The 19,863-nt window shown below is 48.2% G+C and overlaps 2 protein-coding genes across 10 annotated transcripts in view; one reads left to right on the forward strand and one right to left on the reverse strand.

Annotated features, from left to right (window-relative positions):
- SAMD11 (sterile alpha motif domain containing 11) overlaps positions 1-7,603 on the forward strand; it is a 121,768-nt gene extending 114,165 nt beyond the window's left edge. For all 8 annotated transcript variants that reach the window (XM_039367174.1, XM_039367175.1, XM_039367172.1 and 5 more), the window contains 3 exons: positions 1,230-1,378; positions 3,332-3,442; positions 6,314-7,603. In XM_039367174.1, coding sequence (XP_039223108.1) covers positions 1,230-1,378; positions 3,332-3,442; positions 6,314-6,556 — 503 coding nt within the window. In that variant the 3' untranslated portion in view covers positions 6,557-7,603. The remainder of the gene's footprint in view (positions 1-1,229; positions 1,379-3,331; positions 3,443-6,313) is intronic.
- A 2,976-nt stretch (positions 7,604-10,579) lies between these two features.
- The window catches only part of NOC2L (NOC2 like nucleolar associated transcriptional repressor), a 39,039-nt gene continuing 29,755 nt past the window's right edge, over positions 10,580-19,863 (reverse strand). Inside the window, exons 18-19 of one of the 2 annotated variants that reach the window (XM_039367392.1) lie at positions 16,016-16,129; positions 10,580-13,256 (exon numbers count right to left, since the gene is read on the reverse strand). In XM_039367392.1, the coding sequence (XP_039223326.1) occupies positions 13,132-13,256; positions 16,016-16,129 (239 nt within the window). In that variant the 3' untranslated portion in view covers positions 10,580-13,131. Of the gene's footprint in view, positions 13,260-16,015; positions 16,130-19,863 lie in introns of both variants that reach the window. The other variant, XM_039367391.1, reaches the window with a different exon arrangement.

Consider the following 19,863-nt stretch of genomic DNA (forward strand, 5'->3'; position numbering starts at 1 on the left):
TTTTTTCCTTCCCTCCCTCCTTCATTTCCTTCCTTCCTTACTTATTTTCTTACTTCTTCCTCCTCCTCCTTTCATTTTTTCCTCTTTCATTTTTCCTTCTTTCCTTCTCCCCTCATTTCCTTCCCTCCCTCCTTCATTTCCTTCCTTCCTTCCTTCCTTCCTTCCTTCCTTCCTTCCTTCCTTCCTTCCTTCCTCTGAGCTTCCCTTTGAGACAAATGGCTCCCTAGATACTCATCAGATCAAGCAGCAAATCAAAGATGCCTTAAGACTTGGGGGGGGGGAAGGGAGGGAGGAAATTGGGGAAAGGAGGAAAGATAAAAAAGAGAGAAGGAAGGAAGGATAAATGGTGCCAGGGAAGGAATGAAGGAAGGAAAAAAAGAGCAGGCAGTAAGAAAGCAAGGTCCTAATGGCGAGGATGGATCACAGGCTTACTTTTTCATTCCTGTAGTCAGTGCAAAAGGTCACTAAGTGAGGCTAACCAAGGACTATCTGCCACAGGAGGCTACGCTTCCACGGTTTATCCAACTGGCCTTTTGTGAAAATTCTGCTCTAAAACGGCTGCCCAGAATCCCTGGGAGGGAAGCAGCATATAAATTTTAATACCTTGCCATTACCTGGGGGGTCTCCGCTTCGCTCCTGTGGAGACACCCCAGGTAATGAGGGGTGTCTGGCCTCTCTGGAGGAGTTGCCCAGGATCTAGAGGACTGGGTCCAAAAAAAAGTGGCTTTTTTCTTGGGAAATATAATTTCTCTCCTAGTTAGGGTGATGGATTAGTCCTTGCTTATCCACCCCATAATTCTGCCTCGCCCTTGTAACGGCCTCACCCTCGCTGGTGGGGGAGACCCCTTCTGCTATTCCTGCCCCCCCTTCACCTAAAAGCACTCAAAACATGTTGAAATCATTAGTGCCTTTGACACACACACACACACACACACACACACACACACACCTTCCCCTTCCTCCAAAGCTTTCCTCCTCCCTTCCCCACGACATCCCAACCCCCCCCCCCAGCTCCAGGCGAGGAAGCCCCCCTGGCGGAGTTCGCCTCTGAATTGACCCTGCCTGGGATTTTAATTGACAGTTCATTAAAGATGGATGTGTGGCTGGAGGGAAATGCAGGAACGGAGGGGGGGGGAAGCTTTGTGATTTATTTTTCCACTTTGCCTTCGCTGCCTCTGCTCACCCCCGTTTTCCCATCTCTCCCTTCCTCTTTTTTTTGCTCCTTCCAGGCACGATGGGAGGTCTGTTCTTGGACGGAGAAGAGAGCCCGGCCACCACCACTACCACCACCACCGCGTTGCAAGACATCAGCAAATGGACCGTGGAGGACGTGTGCAGTTTTGTCAGCTGCCTCTCCGGTTGTGCTGAATACACTCAGGTGTGTTGCCACTGGGTTCCCTAACAGTGCAGAAAGGGCAAAGCAACACTCAACACAACACTCCCCCTTGCGTGTGCACACCATCTACAAACAGAGGGCCGATTTCAGGAAATCAAAAACTCCCCAAATATTTTACGGCTGCCTGCTTACATACAGGCGTCTCCCGTAGTCCTTGACTAACCCCAAATTTCCATTGCTAAACGAGACAGTGGTTAAGTGGGCTTTGCTCCAGTTGACGACCTTTCTTACCACAGTAATATGCTGGTTAAGTAAACCTGGCTTCCCTACTGACTTTGGATGGTGGGAAGGTCGTAAAAGGAGATCACACGAGGCCGGGGTGCTGCAACTGTCGTAAATTTGAACCGGTTGTGGCCAAAAGTCTGAATTTTGATCACATGACGTGAAAAATGGTCATGTCAGTTTTTTCAGTGCAACTTTGGTCCTGAATGAATGGACTAGAGTCAAGGACTAGAGAGAACTGCCTGCCTTTGTGGTGGGAATATGGGTGTCTTGAGCCCCAGTTTCTGGATGACAGCCTCCTCCTCACCACACTAGTCCTTTTCATTAGCTGTGTGAATTACACACTAAGCCTTTTGCTGGGATCTGGAGTGCTTCTTCCCCCAGCATTTTGGAATCCAATCCGAAGCGTCTTGAGGTTTTGCCGCTTATTAATCACAGGGGCTAAGAACTTGGTTACTCCCGTAAAAAGACACTCTCTCAAGCATCTTTATTTATCCAATTTATACCCTGCTCACTTTGTCTAAGAGAGACATAGATAAAAACAAAAAAAAACCAATTTTAACTAATTTCAGGGGGGTTGTTTGTGCCCTGAAACCACCTACCCTAAAAAGGATTCATCTGTAGGCTTTGAACCCAGGATGGGATGTCCTGATTTTGTATTCTAGAACTTGGCAGAAGTTTTAAAAAGTGGGGAAATGATATTTCCAGACCCGGAGTGAGGATCACCCCCACGTTGGCTTAGCTTGTCTAATAAAAGCAGTGGCTGAAGAAAGTCCCAATTCCCCCCCCTCCCCCCCAGAGATGGAAGGGAAACGGACAGGAGGAATGCCCCAAACCCATCCATCACTCCCCGGGTGAGTGGGTGGGAAAGCCAGGCTGCCAGCTGGAAGACAAAGTGCTTCTTAACTTGGCTTCTGAGTTAGCACATTGTGGCTTATAAAATGCCCTTTTGAGAACTCCAGCTGCAGAGGGGAGGCAGGCTGGGAACATCTGGATTCTTCTGTCCCCCCCCCCCCCAAGAAGGAGAGACCGCTGGGAAGGAGGGGGCTTAATGCCAAGGAGGCAGGATCCGAAGAGAGAGAGATGGCTTGTTTTTGTTTTGTTTTGAAAAAAGGCTGGGACTTCAGTTGTCTACCAGCAGCTTTATTGCCCCCTTTTTGTGTTTTCCTAAGAATAACAGAATTGGAAGGGACCTTGGAGGTCTTCTAGTCTCACCCTCCCCCTGCATGCAGAAGTGCTCCCTACCAAAGGATTCACGCAGGGTGATGAGACACCCTGTGGCTTGCTTTTGGCTTGACGCAGGAAGCCAGCAATTGTGGTTTGTAAGCCAGGGCTTAGGATGTGTGAAGCAAGACTTCTTCAACAGAGAATTAAAGGGTGATGTGAATTACCAGCTAACCTGAATTGAGGTCTATGAAAAACAAAGGCTGTTAGCCAACTTGAGACATGTGGACTTCAACTCCCAGGATTCCCCAGACAGCATGCTGGCTGAGGAATTCTGGGAGTCGAAGTCCACCCATCTTAAAGCAGGGCTGCTGGGAACTGAACTCAACCCATCTTTAAGTGACCAAGCTAGAAAAATACTGATTTATACGCAGTCCCATCTCTCCATTGCAGTCTTCTGGGGGTCTATAGAACAATGCCTTGTTTGGGGAAAGGAATTGTGGCTGTCCATTTTGAGCCAAGTCGCAGCCAGGTCTTGCTATTTGACAGGTCTTCCGGGATCAGGCCATTGATGGCGAGACGCTGCCCCTTTTGACGGAAGAACATTTACTCAACCACATGGGCTTAAAACTAGGCCCAGCGTTGAAAATAAGGTCACAGGTAAGAGGCTGTTCGAAATAAAATTAAACGAAAGCGTATGAACAACAAAAAAAAATCCATCAAACTCTCACACTATACACATACGTGGGGACTCATTCTTTTGGGGAGGGTCTCTTCAAAATGCAAAACTTTAGAGGTAGGCCTGGCCTTAAATCATGGTTTACTCTGTGTTCTTTAACCTTGGCACACGCAAAGTTGCCAAGGGTGAAAGACGCTGGTTTTGCTGTCCATGTGCTAAGCCGTAAACCACGGTTCATAAACCACAGTGGTTGAGCTAGGCAGCTACTAAGTTTAGTTTTTTTTATTGTTTGTTTATATTGAGCCCTGTAGTTCAATATAATTTAACTTTTTGGGGTTTCTTTATTATTTTATTTTTAAGCTGCCCATTAGCCAAAGTGCTCTGGCGATGTGCAGTAAAACCCAGCGCGATGGAATAAAATCCAACAGAATGCAAAACTCACACTATACACATGGGGAGCAGCAAGACAGTCATCCAAAAATTAGAACAGTACCCAGTGAAAATGCAGCCTAAAACCCCAGGTAACAGTCAAGGAGATTTAACCTGGTTTATGAGGGAATCTCTTCCCCAAGTTTGCAAGGCTGGAAAACCTGGCTTCCAGGCTTTTAGCTGGCTGGTGAAGTGGGAGAGAAATTACATTTTTCAGTGCTGCTCTAAAAAAGAAAACTCAAATCCTTGAATATAGAAATGGAGCTGATGAAACAGGCTAGCTTTATTTACGGTAAACAGTTCTCAACATTTGTTCTGAAACATTTGTTAAGTGAGTTTTGCCTCATTTTATCGCTGTTGGAGGACTTACCTGCATTGCATTCTTTTTCTTTTAAACCCAAATCAGGAAAGCACTGGAGGTAGCCTCATCCCTGCTAGTTGAGTTTGTGCCATCATCCTTTGTTGAGCTGAAGGCTTCCCATTAAGCAATAACCTAGGTTAAGAGTGTTGTGTGAACATAACAGCCAAGGTGGTTTGCCTGCCATGCCTGCCGTAAATTTCTTTCTGCGATTTTAGCAGACTGCCAAAGTCCAGTTCATCGTGGTTGAGTCAGCCCGTCCTGCTTTTTTAACTATTGCAGCTTTGTAGAAATGCATGAATCCAATCTGGGTTTGATGCCAAGATGATAAAGCATTTGGATTTAAAGCTTGAAAGGCCTCCGTTTTAAGGTTGGATTTTTAAGGGTGTCCCCCCCCCAAATCTGCAAGGCCTGTGCCCTTTGCCAGGTGCCCCACAATCCAATTTCCCCTTGTGTGCTATTAACTCAGGTGCCTTGGGCCAATCTCTGCATGCTATCCTGCTACAAACAGGATGATTTTGACCTCTTTTATTTTTATTTTTAAATGTGCCGGCTTCAAAATTCTTCCCGCTTCCCTGCTGCTTTGTGTGCCCCTCCACAGATCCCTTTTTGGCCTGCATAGGTTCTTTTAGATCCCACTGGTGGCATGGGGGGGGGGTTTCCTGTTCTCCCGCTTCCTCTGAGTCACGTTTATTTCCAGCGCAATCGTTCCACGGGGAACAATTGCCCAAAGAACCGTTTTATTAGATCCCTCGTAAACAGCCGAGGCTTGGGGGAAAGTAATAAAGCTGCCCTTATCGTTTTAACATAATAAAACAAATGTGTTGGGGGGGGGGGCAGAGAGGAAGGTGAGTCTGCATTGGTAAACAATATTGCTCTGTGCCTGGTTGGCACCAGGGGTAGGCAAACCACCTTGGCTGTGTGTTCACACAACACCCGTAACCCAGCGGTCCAAGATGGTGCAGGTGTGACGTGACTTGGAAGGTTCCCCCACCTACAAGCTTTGGAGGGTCACCTGTTCAGGTAGAAGAGTCCAAGAAGGCAGAGCAGGAGTGGCAGGATCAGAAAGGAGTTTGGGATGAAGCGGGTTTGGGATGATGTGGTGGATATCTTCGGAGTCCCAGGTTTCTGAAGCTGTGCTTTTGACCCAAGAGGTGTGCCCGGATCTGCAGCCAAGACTTTTGGGGCCTCTTTTCAAAGTGCCACACCCCCTACACACACACAGACACACACACACACGTTGAATTTCCACATTGCAACCTTCGATTTGGTTGCTTAGACAGACTCCATCATGCAAGACCACCTCTGATTTATGAGCTTGGTGGTTTTCTTGCAGACATTTCATTACCTTTGTAGGTAACACCATCAGTGCATCAAACTCAGAGAGCACCAAGGACCCCACAGTCATTGTTCTCTTCTCCTCCTCCTGCTCCCACACCCCACTCTCTTCTAGCACTGAGGATGTTACTTAGGTGGGTAATGAAACGTCTGCAAGGAAACCACCAAACTCAGAGAGCACCAAGCACCGCACAATTCAGTCCTGAGCTACAAATATTCTATTTTCTCTCATTTTTCACTTGGAGGTTGAGTCCCTTGAGGTTCCCCCCATCTTTTGCCCCTTAACTGCACTCATAAGACTTTAAACCCCGGTGCTGTTCCTTCTCTACGCTTCAGCTCTGGAAGAAGCGTAGATGATGTTGAATCTCAGACACTTTATTTCCAAAACGTTTGCAACCTTAGCTTTGCTTTGGTTGTCCGTTTCCCAAATCCTCACCTCTTGGCCCTGCCAAAATCCTCGCAGGTGCTTTATTTCCTTTAAAAAAAAATTTTTTTTTTATAAACTTTATTCATCTATAACATAAAATACAAAAGCAAATAGTAAGGGACGATAGGATTGGGAGTTGAAACATCCTCCCGTTTTTACGCCTCTTGCTGTGGCTGTTTGTGCAGGATAAGAGAACTTGTGTAAGATAAGAGAACTTTTATTGTCATTTTTTTACTGTGAGCACAACGGCACACATCCCTTATTTCCTTATTTCTCTTTTCTTGCTGCTTTTTCCTGCAGGTAGCCAAGAGGGTGGGCCGGGTGTTGTATATGGCGAGCTTTCCCGTGGCTTTTCCACTCCACCCGCCCGGCCTGCGGCCCACGGATTGCAACCTGCCTCCCGCCGAGCTTCGCCCACCCTCCACCGGAAGCGTGGCCTCGTCCCCCTACGGAGGGACGCTTCTGCCCAGCCGGGTCTCCCCCAAGCAGGAAAATGGGACCTCTGTCTTGGCCCTGGGGGATGTCCCCAAGGCCCCTTCCTAACCCCTGGCCTCTCCGCCATCGGTCATCCCACAGTCTGAAGAAAAGAAGCAAGTTCCTTCCCCCCCTCCACAAGAGGCAGCGTGGAAATTTTGCTAAAATATTCAAATGGGGGGGTGGAAATAAACGCTTGGAGGGATTTTTTTTTTTTTTTTTTTTTGGACTTAGGGAGGGTGTGAGGGACCTGCTCCATTGCAAAGAAATCTTGGAAGGAAGACAGACTCGGAGAAGGAAGCCCGTTGTGGAGATCAACGCCTCTGCAAACCAGCCCCAGACGGGCTCCAGGGGGGCAAGGAAACCCCCCTCCCCTCTTCCTTTTTTTGGAGGGGTGGAACAGCCCTGGCTGAACTGGTCCAGAGTTCCTTTTGGGGAGGGGGAGGTCTATGCATCGCTAGCAGCTTTTGAAGTAATACCAAAGACAGACAAGTGATCCAGCATCTGAACTCCGCTCCATGTTTATTTTTTATTTTTATTTTTGGGATGGTACGACGCAGCCAGTCCTGTGGACTTAATCTTCTTTCTTTTTCTTTGACTTTCTGTGTCTCTCTTTGGTGTGCATTGATTCATTTCTTGTTTCCATCCTGGACAGAAAGAAAGCAGGAAGGATAATGTAGTTGGAGGTATCCCTTCTGGAAGGTAGGTTGTGAGTGAGAGAGTGTGTGTGTGTGTGTGTGTGTGTGTGTGAGGAGTCTTTGGTGCTCTCCCAGTTTGGTTTTCTTACAGACCAGTGGTTCTCAACCTGTGGGTCGTGACCCCATTTGTTGGGGTCGATCGACCATTTCACGGGGGTCGCCAAACAACTGCAGTCTGCCATTTCCCCCCCCTTTTCCTTAGCTGTGCCTCTTGAATAGAGTCTAATTCTATTGGCTTTCAAAAGCTCCAGAATTCCCAACAGAATTAAAGAGTTGGAGGCCCACCACTTACACTTTCAAAAGCCAGTAGGAATTGTCCAGGCTGTCTCTGCCCTGCTGAGCCTGCCAAAATTTCCATTCTGCAAATGGTGCTGCACCAGTTGAGTAGTCCTCAACTTACGACCGGTTGAGGGGTCGCAGCATTAAAAAGGTTGAGAACCACTGTTACAGACGTTTCATTACCCAACTAGGTAACGTCATTAGTGTACTGATGACATTACCTAGTTGGGTAACGAAACGTCTGCAAGAAAATGAAACTCGGAGAGCATCAAGAGTTCAACCCTGAGCTAGCTTCTCTGTGTGTGCATACAACACAGAGCCATGCTCCATTTTAATTGGCTTTTGTGCACAAAGTGCAGTGGTTTTTTTTTTTTTAGTTTTTTTTTAAAAGGCAGGGCAGCCTGGGTGAGGATATGGAATTGCACATTTTCCCTGGTATCCACGCCCAGGAGTTAACATGGAGCCCTTGCCAGCTTTCAACCAACGTGTGTGTGTGTGTGTGTGTGTGTGTGTGTGTATATATATGTATGAGGAGTCCTTGGTGCTCTCCGAGTTTAGTTTTGTTACAGACGTTTCATTACCCAACTAGATAATGTCATTAGTGTACTGATTAGCTGGGTAACGAAACGTCTGCAAGAAAACCAAACTCGGAGAGCATCAAGGAACTGAGTTGAACCCTGAGCTATCTTCTCTGTGTGCCTGTGTGTGCATACAGAGGCATGCTCCATTTTAATTGGCTTTTGTGCAGTGGTTTTTTTTTTAAATTTTTTTTAAAGGCAGGGCAGCCTGGGTGAGGATATGGAATTGCACATTTTCCCTGGTATCCACGCCCAGGTGTTAACATGGCACCCTTGCCAGCTTTCAACATGTGTGTGTGTGTGTCTGTGTGTGTCTGTGTCTGCCTGCCCACTTTGATGGAAAAAAAAAGAATGCAGGGGCCAAACTTTTAAAGCACCCCTGCAGTCTTTTTTTTCTTCCTCCCCTCGGTGCATTTTCAACAGCAAACCACACTTAACCCAAGATAGCTTAGTTGGGACCTTAGCTTCATATCAAGAGTATCCATCACTTTAAGGCTTTCCAAGCAAAGCAATTGAAATAACAATAAAAAGGAAGAGTTCACTCAGTTTATAAAAACAGGAATGTGTCGGGTGCGTCCTTCAAAACTTAGAATGATTCCTGGGGACAGGGAACATGAAAAGTATTGGGGGGGAGGGGGGGTGACAGGTAAACATAGCCTGAGTTATTAGATGAAATCCTGGCCTAATGAGCCAGCTTAGACCAGTGTTTCCCAAACTTGACAATTTTAAGGCATGTGGACTTCAATTCCCAGAATTCCACAATGCTGGCTGTGGAATTCTGGGAGTTGAAGTCCTCATGCCTTAAAATTGTCAAGTTTGGGAAACACTGGCTTAGACGGAAGGGGTAAGTATTTTAGGTTACATGTTGTGAGAATCCCATCAGATGGCAAAGGACAAGAGAACAGGTAAGTTGGCTCTGGAGGGGACAGGTGTTGGGAAAGGGGGGGGACAGGCAGGCCAGAGGCTTAGAGGAGTGGGTTGGCATGAGCCCGCCAAAGCCTTGGCCTGCCTGCCCTCCCCAGTCTTCCCAGCACCTGTATTTCCCTCCCTCCTCTTGGCCCCCCCATCTTTGGCCTCAAGGGGTGCCTGAGGTAGGGAGGGGCAGGCCCTGGGTGCCCCCCAGGTCTGCCAGGGCGGCTGGCCCATCTTCCCAGGGCTTTCCTCCTCTTCCCCTTCCTCCCCCCCCCCAGGAGGGCTGCTGGGGGCTAAGTCGAGGTGGGGAGGGCTGGAAGGATGTTAGGGGCTGGCTGGGGAGGGGCTCCTTGCCAACACCCCTTCCTCTTCCCTTGCCAACTCCCCTGGTGGCACCCAGGGAGGGAAGGGGTGGGGTATTCGGCAAGGAGAGCCTCCCCAGCCTCCCTCTAACTTCCAGCCCAGCTTTCCCACCTCAGCAGCCACCAACAGCCACCCTGGGGGGGGGGGGGGAAGGAAGCCCTGGGAAGATGAGGGGCTGTCCCAGCCCTGGTAACCTGGAGGGGGGCAGCCCCAGGGCCTGTTCCTCCCTGAGGCCAAAGATGGGGAGACCAAGAGGAGGGGGGGGAAATGGGGAAGGGGGGGCAGGGGGTGTGGGGGGAGGGGTGGGAGTGGGGGAGGGGTGGGTGTGGGAGGGAGGGAGAAAAACAAGAGCCAGGGTGTAGTTTTCAAGAATCTTTATTAGAGGTCAAAAAAACAAGCAATACACCCCCCCTCTGATACCCCTCCCTCCCACCTACACCCTCCCTCCTCCCCACCTTTGGCTTCAGTCCTGGCCTAGAGGGAGCCCAGGGGAGAGGAGACCTTGGGAGGAGGGGGGTAAGTCTCCCTCCTCCCATGACCCCCCCCCCCAAGGCCCCTCTAGGCCAGGACTGAAGCCAAAGGCATTGGGGAGGCTAAGTGAGGCTGGCAGGAGGGGCACAGAGGACAGCTTGCCAAGCCTTTGGGCAAAATACCACCCAGGGGCCATTGGCAGTTGCCCTCTGCCCTGCCCCAACCCCTCAGCCTCCCCCAGTCCCCCCCAAGACCCCCAACTTCAGCCATGGTGCAAGAGAAGCTGGCAAGAGAGGCCCTCAGATGCCAGGAACAGCCTGGGAGAGGGGCTTTGATGCCCCAGATCTTCCTAGGGCCTCTTTGCCAGCCTCTTGTTGGGCCGTGGCTGCTCCTGACCTATCCCCCCCCCCCAAGGTGTGACCCACCATGCACAGAGCTGGCTTCCTCTGCGCAGCCCTTGTTCGGAGTAGGCATGCACAAATGTTTTGAAATTAAATGTAAAGTGCCAGGTTTGGAGCCAAGAGGGCCCCTTGCTTTGAATATATTGTGCATGCCTACTTATAACAAGGGAGGAACTGCAGACTTACCTGAAGGCATACCTGTTTCCTGGCTCACCTGCCTAGTCGCTGGGGGGATTGGGGAGGGATGAGCAGTTGAGATTCCACAACAGCTTCTCTCAACTTTGGCAAGTTTTAAGTTGCATAGACTTCCCAACTAGGGCTGAAGTCCACCCACCTTTAAGCCTGCCAAGGCTGAGACATGCTGGGGACCCTGAAGGCTTCAGGGTTGAGGTGCACCCCTTTGGGGGGGGGGAAACGCCCTAAAGAACTTCAATTCCCGTGGTGTTGTGGGGATTTGCAATCTCACAGCACAAAGGAACCCAAGTTCTGTGCATCCCAAGTAGGTGGACCTCAGTCCCAAAACACCTAATGTGCAAGGATGTCCCACATCCCCTCAACAAGACCCCCATATGGGTGATCTTATCTCCCAGAATTCTCTGGCTACATTGCCAAGCATTCTGGGGACTGAAGTTCAATCAGAAATTCTATGTTGGACTTCGAAATTCCCAGAATACAGAAATAAGCTAGAGAACACCAGAGACTGAATGATAGGTGCCTGGAGAGGACCTCAATTTTTAGGGGTTTCAAGTATTGCAGGAACTAGGATATCCTATGCCCTGTGCGATGGAAGAATCCCCGTCTCCTGGCTTGATGGACTGCAAGCTCCAGAATTCCTAACAGAATTAAAGAGTTGGAGGCCCACCACTTACACTTCATGGGATTGGGATTGGTCTCCTAATCAAGTCCCAGAATTCTGAGCCCATAGTTCAGAAGAATTGGGGACCTGTCATCTACAGGACACGGACCTGTCTCCTGGCTTGGTGGACTGCAAGCTCCAGAATTCCTAACAGAATTAAAGAGTTGGAGGCCCACCACTTACACTTCATGGGATTTGTCTCCTAATTAAGTCCCAAAAATTCTGAACCCATAGTTCAGAAGAATTGGGGACCCGTCAACTACAGGACACGGACCTGTCTCCTGGCTTGGTGGACTGCAAGCTCCAGAATTCCTAACAGAATTAAAGAGTTGGAGGCCCACCACTTACACTTCATGGGATGGGATTGGTCTCCTAATCAAGTCCCAGAATTCTGAACCCATAGTTCAGAAGAATTGAGGACCCGTCATCTACAGGACACGGACCTGTCTCCTGGCTTGGTGGACTGCAAGCTCCAGAATTCCTAACAGAATTAAAGAGTTGGAGGCCCACCACTTACACTTCATGGGATTGGTCTCCCAGACTCCCAAGTCCTAGAATTCTGAATGCAGAAAAATTGGGACATACCAACAAGAGACAGCATGGAGCTGTCTCCAAGATTAGTGAACTTCAGTTTCCAGAATTCTCCAGTCCATGTGCTGGAGACAGCTGGAAATTGAGTTGCAGCCATCTGGTGACCTTGGGATTAGGGTGGGTGAGTGGGAGGGAGGGAAGGGGACCTCAATCCTTAAACTCCTCTAGCCTACCACTGCTAAGAATTCCAGGAGCTAACACTCATCCCTTTGAAATTTGCAGGCTTCAACTCCCCAAGTGTTTTAAAAGCTGCAGATTTCCTGGGAATTGAAGTCCAGCCTTCTAAAAGCCATTTGGCTTTCTAAAGCGGAGTTCAGTTCTTGACATACCTGGTGGGTTTTACCTGACGGGAGAGATCAGGGTTTCTCACCCTTAGCAAGAGGTGTGGGTTTCAACACTCAAGAGTTCTGGAATTTGAAATCCACACATCAAGTTGTTAAGGTTGAAAAACCCTGATCTAAGTTCTTCTGACATCTCAACCTCAACTTTGTCCTACAACCTGAAGCCATATAATCCTACCAAGGCATAATAGCCATTATGCCTTCACCCTACCATCCCATTTAAAAAGCTAGAGCAGCCATGATTTCAAGATTTATGGGGACCAAACGCAAGGGCTTGCATTTCAAGGGTGTATCCCCATAAACCACAAAACATGGTTCTTTAGCCAAGCTAAATGGGATAAAGACTCCTTCATCTAACTCACAAATGACAAGAGATATCCTGGCTATCTTGGGGATCCCTTCCCAACCAATGGTGTAAGATTTGCTAACTCCTTATCCTAGATCTGATCTGTGTGGGTCTCAGTTCCTGGTGGGCACCACATGTGGGGTGAAAAAAAAAGGCCTGTGTGGGTCACAGTGCGGTGAAAGCTGCAGGGAAAAAAACGCTTCTCCATCAGGATCCAGCTGTTTTGCCCGCTGCAGTTTCAGCGCAAAGAGATCCAGGCCTCTGAAAGAAATCCACAACAGGCTGTTTTTACAAGCCGAGAACCAACACAAAACTTCCCTTCCCGTACAGAAATAAAAATTGGGAGGAATTGGGGGTGGGGGTGGACTCAAAAGCATGCATTGTGCTGCCCAGTCCGGCTCTTCCTGTTGGGGAGTTTGGGCCAAAAAATTTAAATAATGTCACTTGCAGGAAAAGAGCCAAGTCCTTTTTTTTAAAAAAAAAAAAAAAAAAAAAAAGATTTGTAACTGTAGTTGGATCTTCATCTCTGCCATCTCCATCGCTGGTGGTGGATGATCCTCCAGAAGAGGAAGGGGCAGCATTGAAGGCTGGCCTCTCTGTTTTTTCTTTCCTGAGATGGTTTTATTTTGAGATGGTTTTAAGAACCCCACATTATTCTAAAGAGGCAGTTTTGGCAGCCAGCGTGGCAGACTTTTTACGGCTCCACTGCCGGCTGACAAATTTTTCTGGCCCGTCCCTCCAGTGCCTAAACTCGGCTTCAGGGCCAGCTGGAACAATGCAGCCCCTTCCCCTCAAGTCCGTCCATCCATCAGTCTCCATCGGAAAAATCCAAGTCTTCCACCAGGTCCTCTCCTCCTTGTGCCAGCTGTTGCAACTCTGCCCGAGTGAGCGGTGTCTGGCGACTCCTCCGTGGTCGAGGGGCGGCCTTCTCATCTGCTGGAGAAGGAAGAAAGACTCGGTGTCAATCCAACCTCATTGGGAACAGGAGGAGGGGGGGCAGAAAAGGCAGCTGGGTGCTAATTAATCTCCGGTGCTAATTAATGGATCGTCGGGCAGAGCTCAGGAGGGGGCAAGATGGGAATGGCGAGATGGGCAGAATATAAGTTTTAATAATAAATAGAGCAATAAATAAACAAAGCACCTGGGTTTTTTCTAACGGAGATGGAGGATCAAGGAGAAGAAAATCTTTATTCCCCCCCCACCATTTTATTTGAGAGGGAGCACAACCCTGTAAAGGGGGAGGCTTCCAAAACTCACATCCTAGAAATAAGGGGGAGGGGAGGAGAAAGGGCTCCTCTCCAAATGTTTCGGGATGAGTGGTTGCAATGTACGGAGGTGAATGTAGAAACATGCTCTTCCCTCTTAAAATAGGCTACTTAGTGAGCACATGGGGGGGGTCCTTTTGGGGTTGGGACCCTCCCCAAACCCTCTGGTCTGCCTCTGCATTCTTCTGCTGGAGACCCACCCTGTAAAACCAAGTTCCTACCCTCCCAACTGTTCCCAAAACCTGGATGTGCAGATCTTCTCATAATGGTTTAGAAGTCTAAGTGGGGAGACTTAGAAATATGGGGGGGGGTTATCAACCTGCCCACCCCAGAGAGAGGGAAAATTGAGAGAGAAGGACCAGGGGAGAAGCCAAAGGGCCTTGCGCATGGCTGTTAAGCACCAGAATGGAGTAGAAACACATCTGCACACATCCATGGGACAGGATGGGCTGGAGACCACTTTACATCCAGTGTGAACACAGCCATCTAAGGGTGGTGCAGTCTGGAACCACCCCCCCCCCGTCAGTGGGGAGGGGGAGGGCTGTGGGGGAGCCCCACACCACAGCAGCTCCACCTGCTCTACTTCGACCTGATTTCGGGCAGAAACCATTTCTCCCCCTTTCTCAGAAACGTCAAGACACTGACTGACACTCAGGATCACCTAACGAGGAAACCAGGGTTTTGCCATTGAGGCTTGGACCTCCAGGTTCAGGATTTGGCTCCCAAACGCTCCCGACGAAGGGAAGGTTTGGGCCAACTGGAAAACAAAGCAGGGGGAAAAGCAGAAACTGGAACAGCCGCCCGAAAAGGGACGGCAGAACGAGACGTCGGGGGTGAGGCCGCTGCGGCACTTCCAACGTTTCGGCAGCCCCAGAGAGACAGCGTTTTTGTGAGTGTGGCACATGGACGTGCCAAACGGTGGCAGCCGTTATCTGCTCTGGCCTCTGTCGACGGTCTATTCTGGGCAAGGGCACCGAGGCTGGCATGGCAGGCCTCTGCCATCTGCTACTGAGAACTGGGCACTGCGCCGGCCTCTTTTAACTGCATTGCTGGGGGGGGGGGGGAGAAGGAATGGAGGGGAGGGAAACAAAGAGAGGCCGGAAGCTTGGAGAACTCTCTCCCAGTGCAGGGCAAAATCTGAGCCCTTAAATTTTGGATTCTGCAAATAATTTTCCAGAGTTAACAAGAAAGAAGAATACAAAGGCACAATTACCTGAATATGTCCCTCTGGAGGGGTTTTGTTTGGGGGCTGAAGGTAGGGGTGTTCACTGAGACACCCCCAACGCCTCTCCCACCAGGCTTGATCCTGCTTTGAGGCCTCCACTGAGCCCCTGGGGGCTTCAGAGGCCGGTGTCCCTGGCTCAGCCAGATAGGTGGGGCTGGGGGATTCGCCCTCCCACCTACAGGCAGTCCTCAACTTATAACCGTTCGTTTAGTGACCGTTCAAAGTTACAATGGCACTGAAAAAAGTGACTGATGACCGTTTTACATATTTATAACCATTGCAGTCTCACTTAATCAAAATTTAGAGACTTAGCAACCGGTTCATATTTATGACGGTCACACTGTCCTGGGGTCAGGTGATCCCCTTTTGCAAACTTCTATTCTATTCCCTATTCTTTTCTATTCCATTCCATTCCATCCTATATTCTATTCTATTCTCTTTTCTATTTTCTATTCTTTTCTATTCCATTCCATCTTATCTTATCCTGTATTCTATTCTATTTTCTTTTCTATTTTTCTATTCTTCCATTCCCTCCTATCCTATCTTATCCTGTATTCTTTTCTATTCTATTCTATTCTACATTCTATTCTTTTCTATTCTATTCCATTCCATCCTATCCTGTATTCTATTCTATTCTCTATTTTCTATTCTTTTCTATTCCATTCCATCCTATCTTATCCTGTATTCTATTCTATTTTCTATTTTCTTTTCTATTCCATTCCATCCTATCTTATCCTGTATTCTATTCTATTCTATTGTATTCTACATTCTATTGTATTCTATTGTATTCTATTCTATTCCAATATCTATTCTATTCTATTCTATTCTATTCTATTCTATTCTATTCTATTCTATTCCTACTCTAATTTCAAAGGAACTATGGCCAATAATAATGAAAGAAGGTCAATCCAGAATACAAGAGTTACAATAATTTCTACGAAAACACGGCCACCAATAATAAAAGTGAATGAACCAATGGATACAATGTTGAATTTTCCCATGGCAAATTAGCCACGGTCAGTTGTCCTAGACCCAGCTACACCTATTCTGTTTGGTTTTAAGATGGTGGTCTAAGATTGAAAGGTCATTAGGGAAAAGATGGCTCTGAGGAAGAGCAGAACGATCTGTGGGGGTCTCGGAAACTCCGTAATCCCCTTTTTGCTGCAAACGGAAAGCTGCAAGGAAGCCCCTTAATTCTTTACCGTCTGAATCGCTCTGATTCTCGTCATCTTCTTCCTCCACTTCATATTCTCCTTCCTCCTCCTCCTCACTGCTGCTCACGGAAGCACGGTCTGCAGCCACCTTCTTCCCTTTCTCTGTACCCAGAAAATAAAAACGGGAACAGACGTGACATAAGGTCCCTCTCTGAATTCACGGGGGATATAAAACAGTTCTTCTGCAACCAGTTGCAGCTTAAGGGACAAAAACCAGCTTTTTAAAAAATTATTCCTGGACTTTTTAATCACGAGAAAGCAGTTAAAAACAAAGTGAAGGGTATGATTTATTGCAACCTGAAGCTTGCTTAGAGGACAGTGTCCAAAGGAGTACAGGAAGTCCTCAACTTATGTTGACACACTCACTAAATCAGATGAAAGAATCAGCTTCTTCCACCAGTGCCAGCCACAGGAAGAAGCTGAGGATTTGCACCGATTATATAAAAATATACTGTTTTTTTTCAGAATGCCATTTTTTAAACTGGCTCTAGAGAGACAGGGTTTTTTTTTTTAAAGTAAACAACTAGGAGTCTTTTTTAAAAATAACAATTTAAAGTAATACAAGTTTCATTTTGTCGTTGCAATTTATACACCCTCTTTCTATCCTAGGTGGAGACGGTCCAAGTGATATAATAAATGAAATAAAAATAAGCTTAAGCAAAAAAAAAATAAATAAATAAAATAAAAACCATTAAAGTGTGTGAATTTATTCTCTGCTTTCCCTTATACCCAGGAAAGAATGAAAGAGGAAAAAATGAAAGGAGGAGGAGGGAGGGAAGAAGTAAGAAAATAAGGAAGGAAGGAAATAAGAAGGGAGGGGAAAAGAGGGGGGGGAAGGAAAGAAAATGAAAGAGAAGAAAAAATGAAAGGAGGAGGGAGGGAGGGAAGAAATAAGAAAGGAAATGAGGGAGGAAGGGAGGGAAAAAGGGGGGAAGGAAGGAAAAAAATGAAAGAGGAAAAAATGAGAGGAGGGAGGGAAGAAGTAAGAAAATAAGGGAGGAAGAAAATAAAGGAAGGAGGGAGGGAAAAAGGGGGGAAGGAAAGAAATAAAATGAAAGAGAAGAAAAAATGAAAGGACGAGGAGGGAGGAAAGAACTAAGAAAGGAAATAAGGAGGGGGGGAAAAAGGGGGGAAGGAAGGAAAGAAAAAATGAAAGGAGGAGGGAGAGAAGAAAGGAAAGAAAGAAGAAAAGAAAGGCGGCCTTAAGACAAAATTGGGACCTTGGTCTCAGAGAAGAGACTCACGCGCAGGTCTGCAGCCTGGGGCTCCGGAGCCGCACGTGGCTCTTTCAGCCTCCGCCGCCATTTGCAGAAAGAGAGAGAGAGGCACTTGCGCTTCCCTTTTCTTTTTCTTTCTTCCTCTCTCTCTTTCCCTCCGTGTGTGTGTGTGTGTGTGTGTGTGTGTGTGTGTGTGTGTGTGTCAGAGTGTGTGTGTTGTGCGTTGTGTGTGTGTGTAAGTAAAAAAGAGAGCAGACTCACCACGAAGTGAGCAGCTTCCTGGGCGTGGCTCCTCCCTTGGCTGCGTCCCTGCAGGAAGCAGGAAGGGGAGGAGCCAGCTAGCCCAGCCATGCTGGCTCAGGAATTCTGGGAGTTGAAGTCCACGAGTCATCAAAGAGCCCAGGGGGCCTCCCCTGAGCTGGCTGGGGAACAGCTTGAAGCCAGCTGAGCAGAAGATGGGAGGGAGGGAGGGAGGGAGGGAGGGAGAGGAGAGAAAGAGAGAAAAAAAGAGGGGGGAAGGAAGGAAAGAAATAAAATGAAAGCGAAGAAAAAATGAAAGGAGGAGGGAGGAAAGAAGTAAATAAGAAAGGAAATAAGGAGGGAGGGAAAGAGGGGGGAAGGAAAGAAAGAAAAATGAAAAAAGAAAAAATGAGGAGGAGGGAGGGAAGAAGAAAGGAAAGAAAGAAAAGAAAGGAAGGAAGGCCTTAAGACAAAATTGGGACCTCGGCCTCAGAGAAGAGACTCACGCGCAGGTCTGCAGCCTGGGGCTCCGGAGCCGCACGTGGCTCTTTGCCTCCGCCGCCATTTGCAGAAAGACAGAGAGGCACTTGCGCTTCCCTTCTCTTTCTTTCTTCCTCTCTCTCTCTCTCTCCCCCTCCCTCCCTCCCTCCCTCCCTCCCTGTGTGTGTGTGTGTGTGTGTGTGTGTGTGTGTGTGTGTGTGTGTGTTTGTGTGTAAAAGCAAGCAAGCAAAAAAAGAGAGCAGACTCACGGCCTTCTCCCACGAGGTGAGCAGCTTTCTGGGCGTGGCTCCTCCCTTGGCTGCGTCCCTGCAGGAAGCAGGAAGGGGAGGAGCCAGCTAGCCCGGCCATGCTGGCTCAGGAATTCTGGGAGTTGAAGTCCACGAGTCATAAAAGAGCCCAGGTGGCCTCCCCTGAGCTGCTTGGAGAACAGCTTGAAGCCAGCTGAGCAGAAGATGGTGGACCTGGACACCCCCCCCACACACCCTTACCTGCGGCTCCGGAGCCGCCACGTGGCTCTTTGAGCCTTCCCCTGCAGCTCCCAGCCTCCATTTGCAGAGAGGCACCTGCTCTCTCTCCTCCCCCCCTCTGTCTCTCTGTGTGTGTGTGTGAGGAAGGAAGGGAAAAAGAGGGGGGAAGGAAGGAAAGAAATAAAATGAAAGAGAAGAAAAAATGAAAGGACGAGGAGGGAGGAAAGAACTAAGAAAGGAAATAAGGAGGGGGGGAAAAAGGGGGGAAGGAAGGAAAGAAAAAATGAAAGGAGGAGGGAGAGAAGAAAGGAAAGAAAGAAGAAAAGAAAGGCGGCCTTAAGACAAAATTGGGACCTTGGTCTCAGAGAAGAGACTCACGCGCAGGTCCGCAGCCTGGGGCTCCGGAGCCGCACGTGGCTCTTTCAGCCTCCGCCGCCATTTGCAGAAAGAGAGAGGCACTTGCGCTTCCCTTTTCTTTTTCTTTCTTCCTCTCTCTCTTTCCCTCCGTGTGTGTGTGTGTGTGTGTGTGTGTGTGTGTGTGTGTGTAAGAGTGTGTGTGTTGTGCGTTGTGTGTGTGTGTAAGTAAAAAAGAGAGCAGACTCACCACGAGGTGAGCAGCTTCCTGGGCGTGGCTCCTCCCTTGGCTGGGTCTCTGCAGGAAGCAGGAAGGGGAGGAGCCAGCTAGCCCAGCCATGCTGGCTCAGGAATTCTGGGAGTTGAAGTCCACAAGTCATAAAAGAGCCCAGGGGGCCTCCCCTGAGCTGGCTGGGGAACAGCTTGAAGCCAGCTGAGCAGAAGATGGGAGGGAGGGAGGGACACACACACACACACACACCCTTTTGATATCTAAAATGAAGATAACACTGCATATATCTTTTTTACCTTTATTGTATGTATGTATGTGTATGTATGTTATATGTATATATATACACCTGTAATAAAGGTAAAAAAGGATATATGCAGTGTTATCTTCATTTCAGATATCAAAAGGGTTTTGCGGCTCCCAGTGTTTTGTTTTTGGTGGGAAACGGGTCCAAGTGGCTCTTGGAGTGTTTTGCAAAACCTCTCTGGTTTCCTGGCTGGGCTGAGGTTTTTGTTTTGCAATTCTCCGGCTGCTGTGTGTTTTATGCCTCATTGTATTTTGTATTTGAATATATTTTTGCTCCGAGCAGACTGAGATGGGCAGCTGTATAAATCAATTTAATAAATAAAGCTCTGGCATCCTTCCCCTAGGGCAGAGTTGGGGAACGATGGCCGTTTTATGACCTGTGGACTTCAACTCCCAGGATTCCTGAGTCTGCCTGTGGAAGGAAGGAAGGAAGGAAGGGGGAGAGAAAAAGACAAGGAAGGAAAGAAAAAGAGTGAGAAAGGGAGAGAGAAATAGGGACAGAAAGAGAAAAAGAGAAAGAAG

The sequence above is a fragment of the Crotalus tigris genome, unplaced genomic scaffold, assembly GCF_016545835.1.
Source record: "Crotalus tigris isolate CLP2741 ecotype Arizona unplaced genomic scaffold, ASM1654583v1 scf7180000020588.15403103151:6194809, whole genome shotgun sequence".
In the NCBI taxonomy this organism is placed as follows: domain Eukaryota; kingdom Metazoa; phylum Chordata; class Lepidosauria; order Squamata; family Viperidae; genus Crotalus; species Crotalus tigris.